General features: G+C 33.7%; 3 protein-coding genes and 1 pseudogene across 3 annotated transcripts; all 4 read left to right on the top strand.

The window, feature by feature from the left end:
• The first annotated feature begins 2,962 nt into the window (after positions 1–2,962).
• On the top strand, positions 2,963–4,293 carry LOC104790467 (peroxidase 31). The gene has a single exon (XM_010516225.3). The coding sequence runs from the start codon at positions 3,171–3,173 to the stop codon at positions 4,122–4,124; it is 954 nt and encodes a 317-aa protein (XP_010514527.1). The 5' UTR covers positions 2,963–3,170; the 3' UTR covers positions 4,125–4,293.
• A 3,255-nt stretch (positions 4,294–7,548) lies between these two features.
• Positions 7,549–8,498, top strand: LOC104790468 (zinc finger AN1 domain-containing stress-associated protein 12). Its single transcript, XM_010516226.3, has 2 exons — positions 7,549–7,780; positions 7,861–8,498. Exons 1-2 carry the CDS (start codon positions 7,676–7,678, stop codon positions 8,311–8,313), a joined length of 558 nt encoding a protein of 185 aa, XP_010514528.1. The 5' UTR covers positions 7,549–7,675; the 3' UTR covers positions 8,314–8,498.
• Positions 8,499–16,124: 7,626 nt separating this feature from the next.
• LOC104790469 (uncharacterized) lies at positions 16,125–18,149 on the top strand. Its single transcript, XM_010516228.3, has 5 exons — positions 16,125–16,629; positions 16,718–16,890; positions 17,125–17,407; positions 17,506–17,663; positions 17,762–18,149. The coding sequence occupies exons 1-5, from the start codon at positions 16,289–16,291 to the stop codon at positions 17,941–17,943; spliced, it is 1,137 nt and encodes a 378-aa protein (XP_010514530.1). The 5' UTR covers positions 16,125–16,288; the 3' UTR covers positions 17,944–18,149.
• A 1,711-nt stretch (positions 18,150–19,860) lies between these two features.
• LOC104698715 (uncharacterized) lies at positions 19,861–22,099 on the top strand (annotated as a pseudogene).
• Positions 22,100–24,038: the final 1,939 nt, after the last annotated feature.

A 24,038-nucleotide genomic window follows, 5' to 3' on the forward strand; every position in this document is an offset into this window, starting at 1 on the left:
GCCAAATGTCGCAATGTGAGTAAATGTTAGAAAAACCTTTCTCATGTATAGATTAAGGTTTATAAAATTACACAAAAGCTTAATCATAATCATGTATTTAAAATATTTCATTTCTCATCCAATATATGGTTTTTATTATGATATTTTATTTTATTATAAAATAGTGTGTGTTTTTCACTTTAAAGGATGAAAGACAAATTTAATAAAATGTAAGAAAAATGTGTAAAGTATCAGTAGTAAATGTTATAGAATATTATATTTTGTATCATATATATAATATGAGATTTTAATTTTATTATAAAATAATCTAATTTTGTTTAAGAGAAGAACTTAAGATATAAAAATAGATTTAAAAATATATGTCAATTGTACCAATATTAAGAAAATAAATATGATTATTTGGAATTAGAAATGATATAAATTTGTTTTAGAAGAATCAAATGGAAATAAAAGATGACATGTGTCACTAAAAGAAAATGCCAAATGTCGCAATGTGAGTAAAAGTTAGAAAAAAACTTCTCATATCATATAAGATATCAATCCATCATCATCACCACATTACCATAATTATGATCAAGTTAACATCATAACCATTTTTTTAATGACAATGTATGCTATACTAATATATATCTGAAGAAATAAATGTAGTATCAGAGATAATATTAATCCAAATATCTAATTTCTTATAACTAATAAAGTACCTGGGTTTTGTAGGTATAAATGTTTTTAGCAACAGTATGTATAAATTATATTGCCAATAATCAGAATCATTTTGTATTTTTAATATGAATTTTATAGTTTCAAACTAATATTCTTTTATGCTTTCAATTATGACCCCCCAAAAATAGAGTTAAAATAACATATGTGAAAAAAGAGGAATATATAATCACATATTTCTAGATAAAATTTTTTTGGTGAGGAACTGTTGGGTCAAGACTCAGTTGTACTCCACCTTAGTTGTTGCCGTCTCTGAAAACCTAGGTTCGAATCTTGTGTTGTGTCTCTCTGTTTAAGGAGAAGTAGATGGTCACTGGACCAATAAAGAAACTATTTTGAAATATAGTCAAATTTATATGTTCATACAACAAAGTAAAAGTAGATATTTCATTTCATATTCTAATTTATATGTTATACAACAAATAAACAAACGTGGTCGGTATAACTTTATCAACATAATAATATCTTCAATATTTAGCATAAACAAATTATTTCTTCATTTTCAAAGTGTATTTTCTCATTTTTATAAATATATTTGTATAAATTAGATGGACAAAAGAAAAGACAGAAACATATTTGGATTTTCTTGACTGTCGATATCATAGGATATTTTGGACCATTCCAGTTGTATTTTGCTGTTATCTCTTCTTCCGTTTGGGCATTACAGACACAAAAAAACAATTGTTAACCAAACCCCAAGACACCTATTTATTATCATTCAGCACCGACATTATAACAAAATTATAGAATCACAAATACATTTTAAAAATGTTAATGCGGTGATTATTATATAGAATCATCACATAGATATTTGGACTACCATTAGACAACCCAAACAAGGTTTCTTGAACTCAGTGCTGTTTAAGTATGATTTAGGGGACCATTCCGTTATCAATATTTTTGCATTGGTAAAGTAATCATATACTTTATTTCATCTAACGGTACAAATTATATATCAAGCAAAATACTTTAAGTAAACGTTTTTTTCTTTTTTTTTTTGGTTTACAACACAAAGTGTCCCGAATGATTTAAAACTCGAAAATAATAATAGAGTATTATATGTACCAAAAGTTACAATAGTTCTGAATTTTCTGTAAACTTTAAACACGTAATGTGTGTCCCATTATTATTTTTGACAACATAGTATACTCACTCTATTAATGCTATCTTGAATCTTGATTATTATTAGTTTTTTTTTTTTGTTAAAGGGTTGTTTTATTAGATTATAACTAAGTGAGACCTTCCTCTTTGGTTTTGAATATTTTGAATTTTTGATGATGGAAGAGGGTTTTGAAAGAGGTTTTCCAAAGTGTCATACATACTTGTAAAATTAAATTTAAACCATAAAGAATAAAGAATAAACCCATCCATATCATATATGCTGTATTACCGAATCGCCACGTAAAAATTAAGTAATCGAATAAAATTCATGAGAGACTTTGTAGATATTGCTGCTTCACTGTCTTTTCCGCGTGGATAAGAGAGCAAATAACACATGCAAAAAAAATAGTTTAGCTGCATGTGTACTACGTAATGTCCGTCAATTTCTCTGTTTCGCCAATTTTTCACTAATAATTTAATTTATCAACACGAATAATTGAACAAAACACATGCATCATCATTCCATAAATGTAATTGTTTTACACATTGGCAATTTCTGTTTTTTCGTAACTTCTTTTCCGAACCTATTATTATGTTATCTTTTACCTTTTTTTTTTTTTTTTTGGGACAAATGTAATCTTTTACCTCAATCATGTGAAATCTCCACCTTTCATTACTCATAAATAATTTCATTGACCTCTCTCTCTTTTTTATATTTTTTTCTGAAGTATACAACATGTTAGATGATCATCATCAACTAACATACTATTTAATAAAAACATGTTCAAAATAACATAGCATTTTACGTGATATTACGATATGTTAAACAATTTTTATAAACACCCCTTCAATTTTTCTTTTTAGCATTTCGCATCATTGTCATTTCTCTTTAATTAAAGAGAATGTGACTAAATTTTTTGTTCTCCACCTTACTAAAAATTTTATAAACAATGGTAATTTCTGCTAAATCAAATCTAACATAGACTGAATATATAAAATAATAGAAATTCAATTTGATTTTTTTCATTTTCTCGTTATTCAACCATTTTGAAAAACCTTTTGTAAAAATAAATAAATAAAAAACTATAAAAATTATTTACTGGAAATCAAAAGCTCTTCCAGCTTTCCAAACCAAAACAAATAAACAAACAAACACTGTTTTATTGCCACTACTAAATCGATCCATATAAAAGTTAAAAGTTATACCAATACACACCTTCACCCCAAGTTTTGACTTTACACACATCCCCGTGCTTGGTGTGGACCGTACATCGGCGCGTCACCTCCACTCTCCCTCCCACTCTCCATTATAACCTCATCTCTCTCTCTCTCTCTCTTATGCTACAACGACAATGGCTTCAACACTCAAATCTCTCTTCTTCCTCTTCCTCTTCTTCTTCACAGCTCAATCTCGCTTAACCACAAACTTCTACTCGAAAACATGCCCAAGATTCCTCGACATAGTCCGAGACACAATCACAAACAAACAAATCACAACACCAACCACCGCAGCCGCCGTGATCCGTCTCTTCTTCCACGACTGTTTCCCTAACGGCTGCGACGCCTCAGTCCTAATCTCCTCAACGCCATTCAACACAGCTGAACGTGACTCATCCATCAACCTCTCGCTCCCTGGAGACGGCTTCGACGTCATTGTCCGAGCCAAAACAGCTCTCGAACTCGCTTGTCCCAACACTGTTTCTTGTTCCGACATCATCTCGGTCGCGACACGTGACCTTCTTGTAACCGTCGGTGGTCCTTACTACGACGTTTACCTCGGCCGTCGTGATTCAAGAACATCTAAATCTTCTCTTTTAAACGATCTTCTTCCTCTTCCTTCTTCGCCAATCTCTAAACTCATTCACCAGTTTGAATCCAAAGGCTTCAGTGTTCAAGAAATGGTTGCTCTGAGTGGCGCTCATTCAATCGGGTTTTCACATTGTAAAGAGTTTGCTGGTCGGGTGGGTCTTAATAACACCGGGTATAACCCGAGATTCGCGGTGGCTTTGAAGAAAGCTTGTGCTAATTACCCTAAAGATCCGACTATTTCAGTGTTTAATGATATTATGACTCCTAATAAGTTTGATAATATGTATTATCAGAATATACCAAAGGGTCTTGGGTTACTTGAATCGGATCATGGGTTATATTCTGACCCGAGAACCCGACCTTTTGTTGATCTTTATGCTAAGGATCAAGATCGGTTTTTCAAAGATTTTGCTAGAGCTATGCAGAAGTTGAGTCTTTTTGGTGTCAAGACTGGTCGAAGAGGAGAGATCCGAAGAAGGTGCGATGCCATTAATTGAGTTTATGTTTATTTTTATATTTTTATTTTTTTTCGAATTATATTTGGGACCAAAAAAAAAATGTGAGACTTGAGGGATTGTGAATCTTCTGAGTAATTTGCTCTTTTTTTTTTTTTTTTTTTCCTGTAATGTAAACACATAATCTTTATGAATGATTGTTCTAATCAAAGATGGCGCTTGGTACAAAAACTAATAACCTTTGTGAAGATCACGCGGTTCATAATTTGATTCCGGTTCACTGAGAGTAAACAAAGCTGAAGTAGTAGTTAGTTTGAGTTTCGTAATGATTCATTAGTGGCTGATTGATAATTAATATGTTAGTTGAGATAGGTGTTGTGATTTAATGGTCACCCAAAAGAGAAGTGTTTTAAGTTGATCAACTCTATTCTCACTCTAGTCTGAAAAGGTATTGGCCAGAAACTTCTTCGTAACATTAAAAAAAAAAATCAAATATCAAAAATGTGTTCAGGAGTATACATTTTGCTTTTGTTATCTTCTGAATTTATTATTATAAATTTCAAAAATTAGATCACTTAAAGAATTCAATCTATACGGTAGTAGTCACAAAAACAAGTCCAGCTATGCCTTCTACATCTCGGCCCAAATATAAGTCCAAGATTTTTGATGCAAAAATATCAAAACTAAAATTAAAATTAAATCACAAATTTTTTTGTCTTTGTATTTTACCGCTAAAAAAAATCTGAGTTTTACACTGGGCCTGGCTACTTTGGAATCATGTGTACATGGAAGCCTCATTGCAAAACTATCAAGATGGTTGAAACTAAAAAGAACAGCTGATAAGAACATTAGTGATATATATGATTTCTTGAAGCTGAACTTGGTATTGAGATTAATGTTGAAGCAATCTTGATCTTGAACTCACTACCTGTTAGATATGACGTCCAGCTGAAACATACACTCAAGTCTGGCAACAAAATTCTATGTAAGATGTGGTGTCTTATATATGCAAAGTCACTAGAGAGTGAATTTAGCTGAACGAAAGGAGTTTGAGAAATGTTAATTTATACAAGAGAGAGAGGTAGACCACTTTAGAGAACTCAACAAAAAGCAGGAAAAGGTAGAAGCAGAGAAATATATGAAATTCATGATATCAATTAACATAAAACTAAAGCAGAGTTTTCAAGTGGTGGACTACCTCGTCACCCATTCATCTTTGTTTAAACTTTTGACATCTTTTTTTCAGTTCTCACTCTTAAACTTGTAACTTTTTTTTTGGAGCTGCCGAGTGAGTTTTGCGGTTGAGATTGTTTTGGAGCAGTTTGAAGTTTGAAGGAAAGAGACTGTTGGTGATGCTTTCTCGGAGAACACTTCTCACTGGAATCCGATGCAGCCATCGTGGCAAAACGTACAAGGGAAAGTGTGATCCTTCGATGGTGCATGACCACAGTTACTGTTTATTTAGTTTTAACTGTAATCGCTAACCATTAAATGGTTATGGTTTTTTTTTTTTTTTTTTTTTTTTTTTTGTAGAATAAAGAATTGATGCAAGTTAATGAATTTCACAATTATTTTTCTTATTTATTTTTGTTTGTTTTGCTTATTTAATTTTATTATATGTTTATTTTGTTATTTTATCTTTTCCTTTTCTAAATTTCTCAATCATCCTCTATATATTAGTTTAGAAGTGTTTTAATGCTTTTTTCCCGAGAAATGATGTTTTAGCCGAGCGTTTTTCGTAATTATGCTTGTGTCGTCTTCATAATATTTTTTCTCAACCTAATTGACTAACACCAAGTATTTTTCCATTTTAAAATTAATGCACCAAATATTTGTTTTCTCCACGAAAATATTTAACCTTTTAGATGGTATCCATTTAGCACCACTGTAATGGAAATGAATATCTGTTTTATTTTTTATATTTTATATTTTATAATAAAATATGATTATCTTAATAGTAAAACAATTGAAATTTTGAATTAAATAAAAAGTATTCCAAAGAATAAAATTTAATAACTGGAAGTAAAAGAAAATCCTGATTGAATACTATTGGCCCTATTCAATCAAGGATACTTTTGTTTCTATTTATTTGGTAGTTAGAAAACTAATCACATGTATGGCAAAAGAAAATATATATTATATATATTTTTTTTGTTAATTAAACATTAAATTAGAAAATAATCTCGGAGGAGAAAAGTTTACAAATGAAATTTTACAAGATAAATCTATTATATTATATTTTTTTTGTCGGCTATCCATTTTCATTGATTAACCCAACATGAGCATATTACAAGAGAGATACAATGTGAATTTTCAGAGTCCAATAACCCAAATATAAAGCCCAAACGTAAACCTATATAAATGATACAACACAACAGGAAACTAGGTCTGGGATGGGTCAGGTGGTAGATACATGTTAAAATGCAAGGGTGTGGTGGAAAACGACGACTCAACAGTCAACGCCGTCTATCCACTGGAGCTGAAAAACTAATCGAATCTGAAAAGATTTCCGGTGAGAAAATCATCTTTTTCGCCACAAAATTCCAGAAGATTTCAGCATCTTACTCCGAAGTTCACCAAAACCTTTTGCAGTTTTCTTCTGAGTATGAAGAAACAGAGGTCCAAAATTTTTCAGATCCATTAACTCCAGAACAAGCGAGAATATGAGATTGCCAAATTTGTCGCAAAACTTTGCTCTCCTAATTTGTTCTTCACCAACCACGAATTCCACTCATCACGATTCACATACCGAATGAGAAACCATCATCCAAAGCCGATAGTACGGCCACCGATATATGGTATGAGGATTTACTCTCCTTAAGAATGAGATCGAGTAATCAGAAGATCCAGAAACTCTGTATCCCCTTCTCAGTTTTTGCCTCTTCGATAAGAGGTTTAATAAAATCCGCAAAAGGAGAAGAAAAAGAAGAAAAAAACTAAAAAGATAGCCACAAAAGCTAAGTACATCTCGCACTTAGACGAGAAAGACAAAACCGGACCTAGCCGAAGACAAAATGACTGACGAGAAGAAACGCCAGATAGTATAAACAGAGCTTTTTCTCTTTGAAAGATTTGAGAGAGAGAAAACTTTTTATATATTATATAATATAAACTATTATGACAAAAGAAAATAAAAAAATAAAAAATATTTAAACCTTTTAATTAGAAAGTTACCGTCCACTATTACTCAACTATTTTTAAAACTATGCTTTTAAATAAGATAAAAATAATAAAGTACTATGATTAAATTAAGAAGATAAGAACAAAAAATTATGTAAACAATTTTCTTCCAAATTGGCTCGGTCGTTTGTAAAAATTTTGTAAACAATAAAAAAGAACAAAGAATTATGAATTAAATGGGCCTACAAACTTCTAAAACCGCGTTACGTCTAAAGGAAATTATAATTTCCGCTTCAAATAAAAAAATAAAGAAAAATCCAAATAAAGAAAACTTAAAATTGACAGCCGAACCTTCCCGAAGGAAGAATCCAACTTGGACGCTGGCTTCGTCTTCAAGTCAGACCTCTCTCTATTTAAACATAATCAAGAACACAAGAAATTGAAGAAGAAGAAAAAGAACATACGAAGAAGCTATGGCAGGAGGAACAGAAGCGTTTCCTGATCTTGGAGAGCATTGCCAAAACCCTGATTGCAAATTACTCGATTTCCTCCCTTTTACTTGCGACGGCTGCAAATTGGTAAACATATTTTTTCTCAGAATCTTTCAATCTTTTCTCACAATTGAATGTTTCTTGATTCAAAATCTTTGTATGTGAAGGTGTTTTGTTTGGACCATCGATCATACAAGTCCCATAACTGTCCTAAATCCGATCACGGGAGCAGAACAGTTTCCATCTGTGAAACGTGTTCTATAGCTATTGAAACAACTGGTTTTGATGTAGAAGGGATCAAATCTTTGCTTGAGAAACACGAAAGATCCGGAGATTGTGATCCGAACAAGAAAAAGAAACAAACGTGTCCTGTAAAACGTTGCAGAGAGGTTCTGACTTTTGCGAACAACCTTACTTGCAAAGATTGTGGAGTCAAGTTCTGTTTGAAACACCGGTTTCCGACAGATCATGTTTGTAACAAGAAGACCATTAATAATTCAGGGAAAAGCTCGAGGTGGAACGAGAGGTTTATGGAAGCTTTGAGTTTGAGAAACGAGAAAGGTTGTGGAAGAGGAAGTTCTGTTTCATCAAGATCTCCACCATCAGTTAGATCCTTTTAGTTTTCTTCTATTATAACAATTTGCTTCAACTAGTCCAAATCTTTCTATATGTTCTCATAATCTCATGTATCTCTTCGCAATGAACAACGAAGTCTTTTGTTTCCAACTTCTTTATCATTGATATGACATTTGTATCTCAGAATTCAGAAAGTGGATTTTAATTTATACAATGATTTTGTAATGAAGGAGACTAAGTAACACATTTGTCTTACACTCTTACATACGGGCAGCAATTTTAATCTCCAGGGCAAAACAACCTCTTTTTCTGTTAGTTTTCCCAACACAAAAACACTTACACGATCTGGGCCTTAATCACATAATAGGCCCATTCACCTCTTTTCTTTGGTTGACATATCTCATTGTCTTTGACTCGTCCTCACGACCACGTCTTCTTATTCCTTTTACACTCTGCTGCTTCTTCTTCTCATCTTTTCCATTCAACCTTCAGCAATTTAATTTATTCATACTAATTACATATTGATAATAACGTCTGATTAGAAACTCTTATAACATGAGTATGAGTAATAACTGCGCTTAAAAAAAATATAAAGTGCATTAATATATAACTGTCAGGAAATATACATATATATATCGATCAACATCGAGCGAGAATCTTTAACTTTTCATGATTACTGAACAAATTGATTTATATATATATATATATATATAACTATACATAATTATTTATCTAAAACTCATAAAAATTGTATGTTTGGAAACTACAATGATGTTCAAGAAGAAAATGAGGACGTCTCTATGAACATTATTGTTAGAATGTGAGCTAACTCATTTTTGACATGATTACTGGACTACTTTTTGGGATAATTTTTTAGCAAATTATGTTGACAGAACAACCAGATTTATGAGAGCAATGGATTCATCGTCGTGAGTACTATAATATAGTGTATTCATATGTTAAAATTGAACAGAATTTGTATGAGAAATGACAGTCCAAAGTTGACTGCTGGCGACTGAAAAAGTCTTTCACTCGAAATGACCAAACCAAACTAATCTGAAAAACAAAATCTTAACCAAAAACCTTACAAAGAGTGTAAGATCGGACGTAGATGGACGAAGATAAGGATGGAAGGGAAGCAGAGATTGCCGCGAACAAGTAGATCGAAAATCGCCGATCGAATAAGAAGGAGAAAACGACAACGAAGAGAAGGACATCCAATAATTAGGTTTAGTACATTAAGGGTAAAATTGTTCTTTTCAACCAAAAAAAGGTACTCTTAAAAATGGACGCGTCCAAAGAGTATTTTTAAAAATAAGCTCACCAAAAGAGGCATTTTTGAGAATTCCCTTTTAAGATAGTAAAGTATGCCTGCACAGCTGTGGTCCAGTGGTAAGGAAGAATTGGGGAAAGGTTGGAAGGAACTAACCCAGGTTCGATCCACCCTGGAAACAAAAATCATGGTTGTGTGGGAAGTCTGTCAGTTGGGCATTGGCCCAATTGGTTTACTTGGTAATCAGAAATGCAGGCGGCCTAATTACCCCCTGGCACTAGTCGGAAAGCATTCCAAACTCGGGACAGACAGTGTGGTGGCCCTTCAGGGAGAAGTCCACTGTGAAGCACTTCGGTGCGTTTCTACCGAGACTGACCGGCTCAGCCAATAGGGTTTATCAAAAAAAAAAAAAGATAGTAAAGTATTCATTATAGCTTTTATAATAGAAAATTAATTAATATATATGATATGTGAAATTAATAAAAATCAATTCAAATTTATTTTAATGGATATATAAAATATATCTAGATATTTGTAAATACTCTCTAAAACACAAGATATGCAAAAAATATCTTTAAAAATATATTATGTAACTAATATATTTTGTAATCATAAATAAAAATAATATACGAGAGCAATGAACTCATTGCAGTGAGCACTATAACATAGTGTATTCATATGTCAAAATTGAACTACATTTGGATGAGAAATGATAGTCCAAAGTTGACAGGTGAAAATAAAATGTCTTACTGAAAATGACCAAACCAAGTAACCCCAAAAAACCTACCGAAGTAAACCGGATTTCAATTACAAATAAAACCAAAGTTATTCTAAGTCAACAAAAGCTAGATATATATTGTACTAGATGAGGACCCGCCCGATGTGCAGGTTTAAAGTTTTATAAATAAAATTAAATTTATTAAAATTTGTTGTATGTTATATATAAATTTTATTTTTGTTATAATACACTGATTTATATCCATTTACAAATCTTTTATGTATGTTACTATTAAAAGTATATTTTTTATACCTAAATGTACTCTTGTATGTTACAAAAATATTCTTTATCACCATCTATAAACTGTCTGTATAAACACATTAAGCCAAATATATTACTTTCACTTCTGCATAGTTTTTCAATTACTAAAATTGTTGGCTCAAAATACATTTTGAATAAAAAATATATTACATAATATACTAATCAATGATGTATCATCACAATAATGTATGACCACTATGGAGAAAACATCGGCTCCGCCTTCATCCCATTATGGAGAGCACCTTGCGTCCAACCTCCTCCACCATGGAGAGAACTTTGGCTCCGCCTTTCTCCCTTGGAGAGATAACCTTGCGTCCAATCTCCTCCACCTTCTTTCCTTGCGGAGATAACTTTGTGTCCAACCTTCTCTACCATAGGGAGAACCTCGGCTCTGCCCTCCTCCTATGTGGATAAAATATGTTCACGTCTTTTTGCTATCTCAAAATGGCTTGTTCCGACAACCAATGAAAGTAAAAACAATTTTCTAACTTCACAAAAAAAATCTTTTGATAGTAACTAATGTAAATTTCCCAATGTATTTGTGATAGTAACTATGCCAAAGTGAAAGTAAAATAGTTGGCTTAATGTGTTTATAGATAACATAATATACTAATCAATGATGTATCATCACAATAATGTATGACCGCCATGAAAAAAATCTCGGCTTCGCCCTCATCCCTTATGGAGAGAACCTTGCGTCCAACTTCCAACATCATGGAGAGAACCTTGGCTCCGTCTTCCTCCCTTGGAGAGATAACCTTACGTCCAACCTCCTCCATCTTCCTCTGTTGGGTAGATAAACTTGTGTCCAACCTTCTCCACCATAGAGAGACCCTCGGCTCTGCCCTCATCCTGTGTAGAGAGAAAATGTTCACGTCTTTTTGCTATCACAAAATAGCTTGCTCCGACGACCAATAAACGTCAAAACTTTTTTCAATAGTCATAAAATATTTTGATGTAACTAATGCTAAATTTCTCAATATATTCGTGGAAGTGTCTTTGACACACCATGATGTAGTCTCTGTCTCTGTAACGCTTCAACCGCCACATTGTTTAGTGAGCCCATGTCTACTCTCAATCCATGGGCCCACCTTCCCAAGTGGGCCCTACATCTATTCCCAGCTTGTGGACCAACCCATATTCGATGGCCGGGTTGCTACGTCTAGAAGTCTTTAAAAACTTGATTACCGACCTTACAAATCAACAAATGATATTTTCTTGTGTTTTGTCCTCACTCGCAAAATTTTGACAATCACTTCCAGAAAGGTCACCCATCATGAAGTTCTCTCAAGACCCTTGACTGAAAAAATAAGTGCATTTTAGTGACGTATGTGGCTAAATCAATTCTTTTAAATATTTCCGCAAACCAGGGTGGCAGAGTCTTTGAGCTCCTATGGATCTATCAAGAAGGATTTTTTTTTCCAATCTATCTATCTATGTTTGTTGTACGCTTGTGTTTGATTAGCCTATTTTATCAATTCATTAGGTTGATGAGCTTCTATTCGTTATCCCCCTTTGGGATTGAATGAATAATGATAACAATTATGTTTGCAAAAAAAAAGAAGAGTTTATGACCAACCAATCAAGTTTTAGAAATTGAAAGAAAATTAATTTGGCATAATTAAAGAAACAATAGAAAATTATAAGCATGTTAATATATGAATCCCAAATCATTCAAAGATTAAAATATAAATTAAAACAATCTAAAAATACTACAACAAATTTTAAAATACAGTATTAGAAAAAGAAGACTCATATATTAATCTTTTTTTTGGTCAACATATTAATCTTACCTATTACCAATGGAAAAATGAGAAAGTAGTAGAAAATTTTGGCTTAAGAAAATAAGAAAAATTTACATTCCCATTAAAATATATTCCCTATTAAACAAAGTTGAAAGCAATGTTTTTGAATAAATTATTTAAATATGAGGCGATTTTTGATTATATAGAAGTGAGTACAAAATTTAGAATTAATAATTAAAAATATATTTTCTTTAATCCTTTTTTCTATTTTTTAATAATTAATCACTAAAATTAAAAATAAGTAAATAATATTATAATTTCAAATTTTATGAAATATATCTAGATATAATCTCCTTATAATTATTTTAAAAAACTTTGTTTTTTTCTAAATTCTGAAATTTTTTAGAATTATAATTTTACTTTATTAATATTTGGTAAAACAAAATATTTTCTTTTTGTTGTAATCAAATCCTTCCTATTAAATATTTACATATGTCAAAATCTCATATTGATAACTTGACACATATCGAAATCTTGTTAATGACTAACTTTAAAACCCAACTTTATATAATAAGATCTTAAATTCTTAATAGTTGATTCTTGAGGTGGCAATCAATAAAATAAAAGATGGAGTGTTTCTCTCCAGAGCTTGACACCTCAGCTTCAATGTTGAAGCCGAGACTGACACATCAGAAAAAAAACTCTACCCTATCAAATTATAACATTAATACAACTCATCAGATACAGCCAATAAAAATTGAATTATGTTCCACACATGTCGAACGATCAAGGCAGCCCTTCCTACTGGGCTTTGTATTCATTATGGCCCAAATAAATTAAATAAAGTGATACAACGTCGTTTAACAGTTAGCAGCCTAACATACAACCAAATCATATGAACATCTTCATCGCTTTCCCTGATTTACCGATTTATGAGAGAAATCAATACGATAAAAGATGGAGTGTTTCTCTTCAGAGCTTGACACCTCAGCTTCAATGTTGAAGCAGAGACTGACACATCAGAAAAAATTCTACCCTATCAAATTATAACATTAATACAACTCATCATATACGACCAATAAAAATTGAATTATGTTCCACACATGTCGAACGATCAAGACAGTCCTTCCGACTGGGCTTTGATATTCATTATGGCCCAAATAAATTAATTAAAGTGATACAACGTCGTTTAACAGTTAGCAGCCTAACATACAACCAAATCATATAAACATCTTCATCGCTTTCCCTGATTTACCGATTTATGAGAGAAATCAATAAAATAAAAGATGGAGTGTTTCTCTCCAGAGCTTGACAACTCAGCTCCAATGTTGAAGCAGAGACTGACACATCAGAAAAAACTCTACCCTATCAAATTATAACATTAATATAACTCATCATATACGGCCAATAAAAATGGAATTATGTTCCACACATGTCGAACGATCAAGGCAGCCCTTCCTACTGGGCTTTGATATTCATTATGGCCCAAATAAATTAAATAAAGTGATACAACGTCGTTTAACAGCTAGCAGCCTAACATACAACCAAATCATATAAACAACTTCATCGTTTTCCCTGATTTACCGATGTATGAGAGAAATCAATACAATAAAAGATGGAGTGTTTCTCTCCAGAGCTTGACAACTCAGCTTCAATGTTGAAGCAGAGACTGACACATCAGAAAAAAAACTCTACCCTATCAAATTATAACATTAATATAACTCATCATATACGGCCAATAAAAATGGAATTATGTTCCACACATGTCGAACGATCAAGGCAGCCCTTCCTACTGGGCTTTGATATTCATTATGGCCCAAATAAATTAAATAAAGTGATACAACGTCGTTTAACAATTAGCAGCCTAATGTACAGCCAAATCATATGAACATCTTCATCGCTTTCCCTGATTTACCGATTTATGAGAGAAATATTTCTAAAGCAATGGCTCAAAATCATATACGTTTAATAAAATAAGATAGACTTACTCTAAAATTTTCATTTTCTTTTGCGTGTTGGTTAAGGAATTTTTTCTTCCAAATAATATTTTTAACCCAAATTAAAAAATATTCACAACCCAATTTTTAAAAATCAATACTAACATATATTTTTTCAAGTCGTATATCTTCTCAAATAATGTTTTTTTTTTAAAAGACATAAGAGCATGGCCAATGGTAGTTTCTTTTAAGAGTACTATTAATTTAAAAATAAAATATAATAATAAGAATGATAAAAATTGAGAAGCGTTTCTTCTTTTAGAACCGTAAGAATCGATTCTCTGGACAAAGAGGACATGTGTCAGTTTCTAATAGGTTTTTTATTTTATTTTTCCAAATTTATTATTTAAATATATAATAATATTAAAAGAAAACAATTAAAATGTATTATTTTGAGAGAACGATGAGATGTAGATGGTCTAATAAATCTAAATAAAAAAATTCCCCCTTCTAGCAGCTGCCTCTTTCTATTTGTTTTATTTGAATTCTATCGAGTTAAGCAAAAGCCGAGACTGTGGATCATGTGGAAAATAAAATGTGCTGTTCTCTTTGAATCTAAGACTTTTTGATGAGTTTTTTTTTTTTTTTTTTTCTGATTTATCTTTGTATTCGTAGTTTTGGGTAGAAGAGAAATTTTGAGTTTTTCCAATTGAATCTCGTTATGAATTCTGTATTCGCCATGATTCAAGGGTAGAAGAGAAATTTGACACTTTCGGATTATTTCTTTGTTAGGTGATTGAAGATTATGATTAAAGTTGGAAGCTTTATAATGTAAACAAGTTATGGCTTGTGAACATTGTCCAAATTGGTATGGAAATGGAACTATAGGATTTAGCTCAATGGTGTTTGCTTTATATCTATTACTGAGTTATTTTATGAACTAAACTGTGAATTGAATATGTGAGCTCATATTCATGGCATAGTTGCTTTTGTTTTGTTTTATCTGCAATTAAGTTTTTGGAAGGTGTGTTTTTGAGATTGCAGTTTAAGATTGCTAAACCATTGTAATAAATTGTGCTTGATAATAATTTTATATAACAATAAAAAAGTGATTAAAGTAATTTTTATATTAACCATTGTAAAACACTATATAACAATTATGTGATTAAATTTGTATAAACTACAAAAAAGTTACATCATAAATTCATACTATATTAATAATATATCTGTCCCACAATTTTTTTGAAAAAATAAAACAGAACATATATTAGGGTTAGTTAGTTTATTTAAGTCAATCCGATTTAAATGTAAATATTTATAACTCATCTTAAATTTGAGATTTCTCTATGTTTATTATATTAATGTATTTTCTATCTTATTATTGTATAAACTATAGTTTTTACAGTTAATCTATTTTTTTAAAAATTATATTTTCAGTAATTCAATATATCTAAAATAGTTATAAAAAGTACACTGCGGCGTAGTGCGGATCTAACCTAGTCGGATCTTAAAAAGAAGTTAAACTTAAACACATTTTCGCTATTAGTAGACTCGAACGTTTGCTCTCCTGCGAAAACTTGACTTACATTATGAGTTGTATATGCTTAATTATGATTGATTAATTTTAAGGGTATGATCGACTTATTATAGTCTTCAGCGGTTGGCTCCATTTTTTGGCTAAAATTTACGGTCCTTCTCGTTAATTCGTCTTCATGCTAAATTTGGTACTACTCCTATACTTTATTTACATTTTGTTTAAACACGTGTTGAGAAATCTGGTCTATAGTTCATAAAATCTTATCTAGTAGCAATCCAACTTATACCGACATGATAATTTTCGCAACAATCCAAATAAACCCATATCACAATTTGTACGTACATTTCTCCTCCACAAAATTTTCTTGTTTTGGTAAAAATAAAAGTTTGCAACAAATTAATGAAAAAGCCAAAAGAAACATCATTCCTTATTCCAATCGTTTGATTATAAATGGCTACCGTCACACTTACACACTCACTTAACTAAATATGTTTGAAAAGGGGTTGATGATAAAAAAAGAAGAAAACATGTTTCAAGAGGAGAAGAGAAAAACAAATTATGGAGCAATATTCTTGGTTTGCTTCTTTTTTTGTTTCTTTGCGTTCCAATGCATGAAACTTGTAACAACACAACCTTCAACAACAACATCATCCATTTCCGTTATCGATAGCCCAGTCACCTCCGGTAAACTCTATGACAGGAGAGAATTGTGGAGAGTTAGTCCACCGTCTACGTATTGTCTCAAAATCGAATCTTTCACAAAACTCGCCACTTCTCCAAATGCCGAGAAGTATGAATCCCGTCCTTTTCAATCCGGTGGATACAACTGGTAAGTCTTCTTTCCTTTTACGGCTTACCGCATTCAAGTTGCAAAGACACATTTGATAGTAAGAGTATAAATATTCATTTTCAAACAGGACATTTATTGTCTATCCTAAAGGAAACGTTAAGGATGGTGCTCCAGCTGGTTATGTTTCGATGTACGTCCAAATAGACAATTCAACACTCCTTAACTCTCCCAAAGAAGTTTACGCAGAAGTCAAATTCTTCATTTATAACCGAAAACAGGACAAGTACTTCACATATCAAGGTATATCACATATAACATTTGCTTTCTTATAAGCACTAGTTTATTAATCAAAATTTCATTGCATCCTCTAGATTTAAAACATAAACGGCCATTTTATTACAAAAATGAGTTTACATATTCTTTTTTACAAAATTTATAACTTCTAAAAATTAAAAAAATCGTTGATGATTTTTACATAATTCCAAATGCCTTTCATTTAAAACACACCATCTCAAACTTATGTCTGGTACACAGAGACGGATGCAAAGCGCTTTTTTCTATTCAACCCATCTTGGGGATACGGTAATGTTAGACCCTACGTTGACGTGGCCAATCCCGCTGCTGGTTGGCTTTTTGACGGTGACAGTGTTATATTCGGTGTCGACGTATTTGTCACTGAAGTTTTTAACAAATGGGAAGTGTTCTCCTTCACTAACAATTTGCATAACCGCCTTCTTGAATGGACGATACCAAACTTCTACTCACTAAGGAAATATCTCTATGTATCTGACATTTTCATTATCGGAGAAAGAAGCTGGTGAGTTCCTCATAAGTTATAATTAAGTGATCTTAAGTATATATGATTTAATAAAAAAATTTATAACTATTTACTATGTTCCTATGTATAACTCTTAGGGCTTTGACAGTGTATCCAAGTGGCGATGGGGAAGGACAGGGTAACTCATTGTCGTTATATGTTTATGCGGTTGGTGTTAAGCGGTATGAAAAGATTTACCTAAAAGCTAAGCTACGAATTATAGATCAGAAAGATTCAAAAGATGTGGAGAAGAAAGGTAAATTAATTAGAGACAGTAGTGTGACTAATGCTACTTATTCTGTTAATATTGTCCATTAGAATTTAACCACCCAATTGTAACTATCTTATCGACAGTTGAAAGCTGGTCGGATCAAGAAAACAGTTGGGGATTCCAGAAGTTTGTACCGTTTGCTGATCTTAAGAATACTTCTAAAGGTCTTCTAGTGAATGATACATTGAAGATAGAGGTTGAATTTGAAGAGTTCTCTAACACCAACTACTTCCCAAGTTATGGTCTGCCTTTTGCAACCGATTAGCCGAGCCGGATAGCCTCAAACAAGACAAGATAACCGGATAGCACTCTTTGCGTTTTTTTTTTTGCCAAGTGTTTTTGTGTTAATAATTGGAGGATTGGTCTTCCTAAGATACGAGCCTATCTACCACTTTTCCATCATGCTCTTTGTGTACTTCTTTCCTATTTAAATAAATGAAAACAAGAATAAAAGCAGTATTTATCTGCTAATTACCAACCTAGTAAAAACAGTCTTTATCTACCTACTAAGCTAGTAAAAGCATTCTTCATAATTTTGCGTATGATAGTAATGTGAAAAAATAAAAAGTTTCCCCCTAACGTAGTACTTTGTTATTTTCTCTCTTCTCTGTTTTCCACTCTATTATTTGCATGGTTATGTAGAGTTTGATACATAGAGATCTACCAAGCTAGTTGTACAGTTTATGTAAATTAAGTTAGGTAACAAATTCATACTCTTTTTTTAGAAAATTATTTTTCTTTGAAAATCAGTTGTGTTTATGCTATTCTTTTTTGAAGTAAAACTTTTGTAATATTTTTTAAAAAATCATTAATTGTGATATTTTAGAATGTGGTATTTCGAAGAGTTACTCCAAATATAAATGCAAGATCTAGTCAATTTTTATATTTGTTTTTTTTTCTAAATTTCATAAACAATATTGATAGAATTATCTTTAGCAATTATCATGGAGAAAAGAATATGGAATAGTCCTCAGCTGTTGGGCCCATCTTCTTGTTTTGTAGCCAAAAGCTACTATCTAGTGTGTGGCGTATAGGGTCGATGGTGCTTCTCGTTAATTACTCTCCATGCTAAATTAGGTACTACGGTTATATAGTTTAGGGTCATTGGCACTTACACCTACTTTCTCTCAATGTTATTGCACTTAGACCTACTTCTAACTATTGCTATACTTTTTTTCAAGTTATTGGCTTAAGTGTCAATTACTCTTCCCCAAACTGTCCCGAGTTTTAATGTCTTCATCCAACTTATGCAGGAAACAATCAAAACTAAGTTGTATTCCGATTTGTTATTGGAACCGTCCGATCGTAACTGTTTGTTTAGATCCGATGGCTGAAAATAATAGTAGTTTCAGTTCCCTTTTTGGGTGACAGGTTGGATGTTTTATGAGTTACAATAAAGTGAGACAGGTTGTGGATGAGAAACGTGAAGCTGCTGTAGGGTTTTGGGAGACATGGCTGCGCAGGTATGTGTTTGACATTCATGTGGATAGGGTTTTTACCGATTTATGTAACTTGTTATTTGTGGATGACTGAGTAATCGGGTTTTATGAAACGTAATGCAGGATAATTTCCCTTCTTACTGTGTCATGATTTCCGGCCTTTGGAGTTGCTCGAGGGATGGCGTTTGGGGGTTTGAAGTGAATAACAAGCTTTTGTCGCGTGTAGTTCCTTTGACGGCGTCGGCGAGTTTAGTTGAATTGGAAGATTCGGTGGTGGCTGAATTCGGTTTGGTGGAGAAGAAGGCGACACTTTGCTACTGCATCCCTACATTTATGCAATTGACAACGAGGGTGAGGACGCCCCCAGTTGTTGTGACTACTAATGTTGGGCTGGAGTACTATATAGGGATGTTGCGTCTGAACCGAGGGTTGAATCTATTTGTTACGTTTGAAGATGTTAGGAAAAGAGCTAATCATGAGGGTTTGATAGACTCGAAAGAGGGAAGTCATAAAAAGCAGAGCTGTGGTTCGCCATCTGGTCTTAGTAATAGTGCAAATGAAGAACTTATTTTGGGAGAAGCATGTACTGCCGGTTCGAAGACAATAGTTATTGAGACTACTCAAGTTGATGATGATTTCATGGCTGGAGTCGCATAAATTGAGGTGCGATAGGCTTAACGGAGGGGATGTAGAGGCTGAGGAGAAGAGGAGTGATTCAGAAGGGTATGTAGTTGCAGATAGTTATGAAGATGTTGAAGAGGAAGAAGAAGATGAGGTGGCAAAGGGACTATGATAAGGAGTTTTGGGGGAATTTCATTGGAGATCAGTTTGGTCGAGTTAATGTTGCTGAGGTTATATGTAATACATTTTCATGCTTTGACCATACGGTGTTAGTAAATGGGGCTACTCCTTTAAAAGAAGAAGAGAAAGAGAAGACAAGTTTTGATGTGAGACCTGAAGAAGCAAATATGGGTCTGAGATCTATAGACGGTGAACATGCTGCGTCGGCCACGTGGTCAAATGGTTGTGGACAGAGTAATGGCTCCGCCGTGGACAGTATAAAGCTAGAAGATATTGATGATGAGGAGTTCGACATCCCTCCTCTGTTTGACGACACAGAGTTTGAGAGGGAAGAGATCCCAGATCTAGATTTTGAGGATGATGGTAAAGAACTTTGTAAAGGGAAGTTGTTTGCAAACAAAGAGGATTGCCAGATTCCGCTAGTGATATATGCTATTAAGAACAAATTTCATTTTAAGCAAACAACAACGAAAAAGGATTCGTTTGTAGTGAGCTGTACTGGGGAGAGTTGTGAGTGGAGGGTTCTAGCAAGTGAAATGAAGGAGTCAAGATACTATGAAATTAGGAAAGCAGATCTTGAACACACTTGCCCCATAGAGACGAGGAGAAACTATTTGAAGAAAGCAACCTCTAGGGTAATTGTTGCTGTTTTCAAGTCGAAGTACTGTGATCCGAGTAAAGGACTAGGCCCATTGGATCTGCAGCAAATGGTTCTTGAGATCTTAGGGTGGGGGCATCATACAACAAGTGTTAGAGGGCGAAGGGGAAGGCTTTGGATGGAATGTTTGGTTCGGATGATGAGTCTTTCGAAGATCTTCCTGCATATTTGCATGTCTTAAAAGAAGCTAATCCAGGGACAATTACTGATTTAAAAACTGAAGTCTTAGAAGATTGTAGTGAAAGGTTTTTGTATATGTTTTTGGCATTCGGGCATCAATTGAAGGTTTCCAGAGGTTGAGGCGTGTTATTGTTGTGGATGGTACTCATCTGAACGGGAAGTATAATGGAGTGCTGCTTACAACTAGTGGGCATGATGCTAATTTCCAGGTATTCCCGCTGGCTTTCGCAGTAGTAGACAGTGAGAATGATGATGCTTGGACATGGTTCTTTGAGAAGTTAGAGAGAATTATTGCGGACAGCAAATCCTTGACAATTATTTCTGATAGAGCCGGGTCAATCTACACGGCTAAGAAGAAAGTTTATCCGTTGGCACACCATGGAGCTTGCATTGTTCATCTTGCTAGGAATGTGAATGCCCGGTTTCATAACAAAGGTCTTGCAAAACTGGTGACAAAAGCGGCATTTGCCTATAAGGTAACAGCCTTTGAGGAGACATATAGGCAAATAAAGGCAAAGAACAGCAATTGTGCAACTTACTTGGATAAAATAGGTGCAGGCCACTGGAGCAGGGCATATTTCCAAGGAAATCGTTATAATTTGATGACGTCAAACATTGCGGAGTCATTGAACAAAGCTTTGGGTAAGGGTCGATCGTCACACATTGTTGAACTACTGAAGTTCATTCGTGCTATGTTGACACGGTGGTTTAGTGCGAGGCGGAAGAAAACTGCTAAACATCAAGGATTAACTACCCCGGAGGTTGACAAACAGATGCAGAAAAACTTGGTGGCAGTTAGTGGGAGCAGAGTCGCGAATATTTCAAGCTGGAGTTATGAAGTTGTTGGGTTGCTAAACGGAAAACACCATGTGTTACTTGATATGAAACAGTGTTCGTGCAAACAGTATGATCGAGTTAAAATCCCATTTGGACACGCATTGTTGGCAGCAGATACACAGGGGATACCATATGGTTCGTTGGTTGGGGATTTTTATAAGACAGAGTGTTGGAGATCTACTTATGAAGGTGTAATAAATCCCGAGATTAGTGATGTTGAAATACCATTCGAAATTCAGCACCGTGTGTTATACCCTCCAAAGGCTCGAAGGCCATCAGGACGTCCAAAGGAGTCAAGGATCCCGTCTATTGGAGAATTTCCAGTAAGTTGATGTTTGTATAAGTTTCATAGATGATAGTATTGATTATTTTGTGTTAGGTGTGATGATGTTTTACGTTGTTTAACTTCGCAGAAAAATGGTGCGGCGAAAGGGAAAGTGAATAGGTGTGGGAGATGCAAACAGAGTGGGCACAACCGAGCTAGTTGTACGAAACCGTTGCCATGATGTATCCAACCGAGCTAGTCGAGGTGTGGTGTAGTGTGGATTCTCTTAAGTTTGTTTTTTTGTGTGTTGTGGTGTATTGTGGATACACCTAAGCAACCATTTTTAAGTTTGTTACGGTTAGTAATGTTTGTCGGGGTCATTGGAATGACGTATCCATGTTTGGGTATCCATAAGATTGTAGGCTTGTGGATATCCTCATGGCATAGGTGATAATTTTTTGTGGGGTTTTTGTACCCGATCACCGTCGGAGGGATAATCTAACTATTTTGTTTAAGGGGTAATTGAAAAATTAAATACTCGATGATAGTGTTTATGAATATTTTGGATTTTATGAATTTTTGAATATTTTGGAATTTATGAGTAACTTTGGATTTTATGGATTTTATGAATATTTTGGAATTCTATAATTGTGTCATTAGATCAGGTCGAAGATGTGCAATGCCTTTGTTAGATATTTGAATTAGTTTTGAAAAGAAGAAATGGATATCCAAAAAGATCAAATGTGGGTATCCAGTCGTTAACGTTGCGTGGATATCATGTGAGGTAGTATCGTCAGACTATATATAAGGTTCTTTCTTAAGTCCAGACGTCATACTTGAGTGGATACCCTGATTCTTGCCAAAAAGATCAAATGTGGGTATCCAGAAGTTAACGTTGCGTGGATATCCTGTGAGGTAGTATCGTTAGACTATATATAAGGTTCGTTGCGTGGAGATCCATGTGTGTGTATGTTTGAAGTGGTTAGGGCACAAACTCAGTCATTTGAACATTCAATATTGTTCTAGCCATCCATTTTCTGCATTATGTATTAAGTTATAGGTTTCAACTATTCAAAACTAGTTGAACCACATTATGTATCGATTCATAGAGTTTTGGAAATATTGCATATATAGAAGAAAAAATGAAAGTTAAACCAGACAATAGGTAGCAGCCGTTGCAAAGTAGAAAATAAGTACATAACTACTAAAGGTATCCATAGGGGTCTGACCATGTGGTTATGTTATAACATTAAGAATCCAGGCTTTAAACAGTACTAGACATCGGGAAAAGAAACATGCAGTTTACACCAGTCAATCGGATGAGGAACTTTGCACTACTCGGCATCGACCGCCGCCACCTCTCGGGTCTCCTCTAATCTCTTGTGCTCTGCCTCGAAATCGACTAGTTCTTGACCCAAAATTTGATTAACCTGGGAGATTTGAGCGTATATTAAGTCAACTTGATGCTGGAGTGCGGTTGCCTCCTCCTTCTTCTTCATATGTTCATGCAGCATATTTAGGATTGCTTTGAACCGATCTTTTGTCTTCGCCTCAACCACTGCTCTAGTCTTACTAAAAGCCTCCGAAATTGTCTCAAGTGCTTCCTATTCCCACTCGAAGTCTGAAATGAGTTTTGGTCGTTTTCCGGGATTAGGGCCGTCCATGTCTTCCCACTCACAATTGAAGGTCCGACGTCTGCTGGAACTTTCACCGGCCATATCTTGTTTCTGAAAATGAGAACAGCACAATCCAACTTAGGTTAAAGCAAGATGTGAAGTTAAATAAAGGAGAACTAAAAAATTATAAGAGAAGCAAAATATTGCCTTAATCAGTGTAAGAAGGTGGATGTTAAAGATATAGAAACTGCTTCTAACATGATAGAATGAGACGATATTTATAGATGAAAAGATTGAAGACGAAGATGAACAGAACCCTATTATCGAAACGACACAATGAATGTACAGAACACCAAACAGTACAATGAAAGTACTCAAACTAAACGACAACTTCTAGTTACAATGACTCTAGGCTAACCAAACGACACCTTTTTGTCTCAGCAGTTGGGCCCACTAAACAGCCCGACATCCAACGCTCAGTGTCCATGGAATATAACCTATTGGTTGTGAATATGTATCCAACCATATCTGACCATAGTGGATACATTACACATCTGTACAATA

The sequence above is a fragment of the Camelina sativa genome, chromosome 6, assembly GCF_030686135.1.
Source record: "Camelina sativa cultivar CO46 ecotype springtype chromosome 6, ASM3068613v1".
Taxonomy (NCBI): Eukaryota; Viridiplantae; Streptophyta; class Magnoliopsida; order Brassicales; family Brassicaceae; genus Camelina; species Camelina sativa.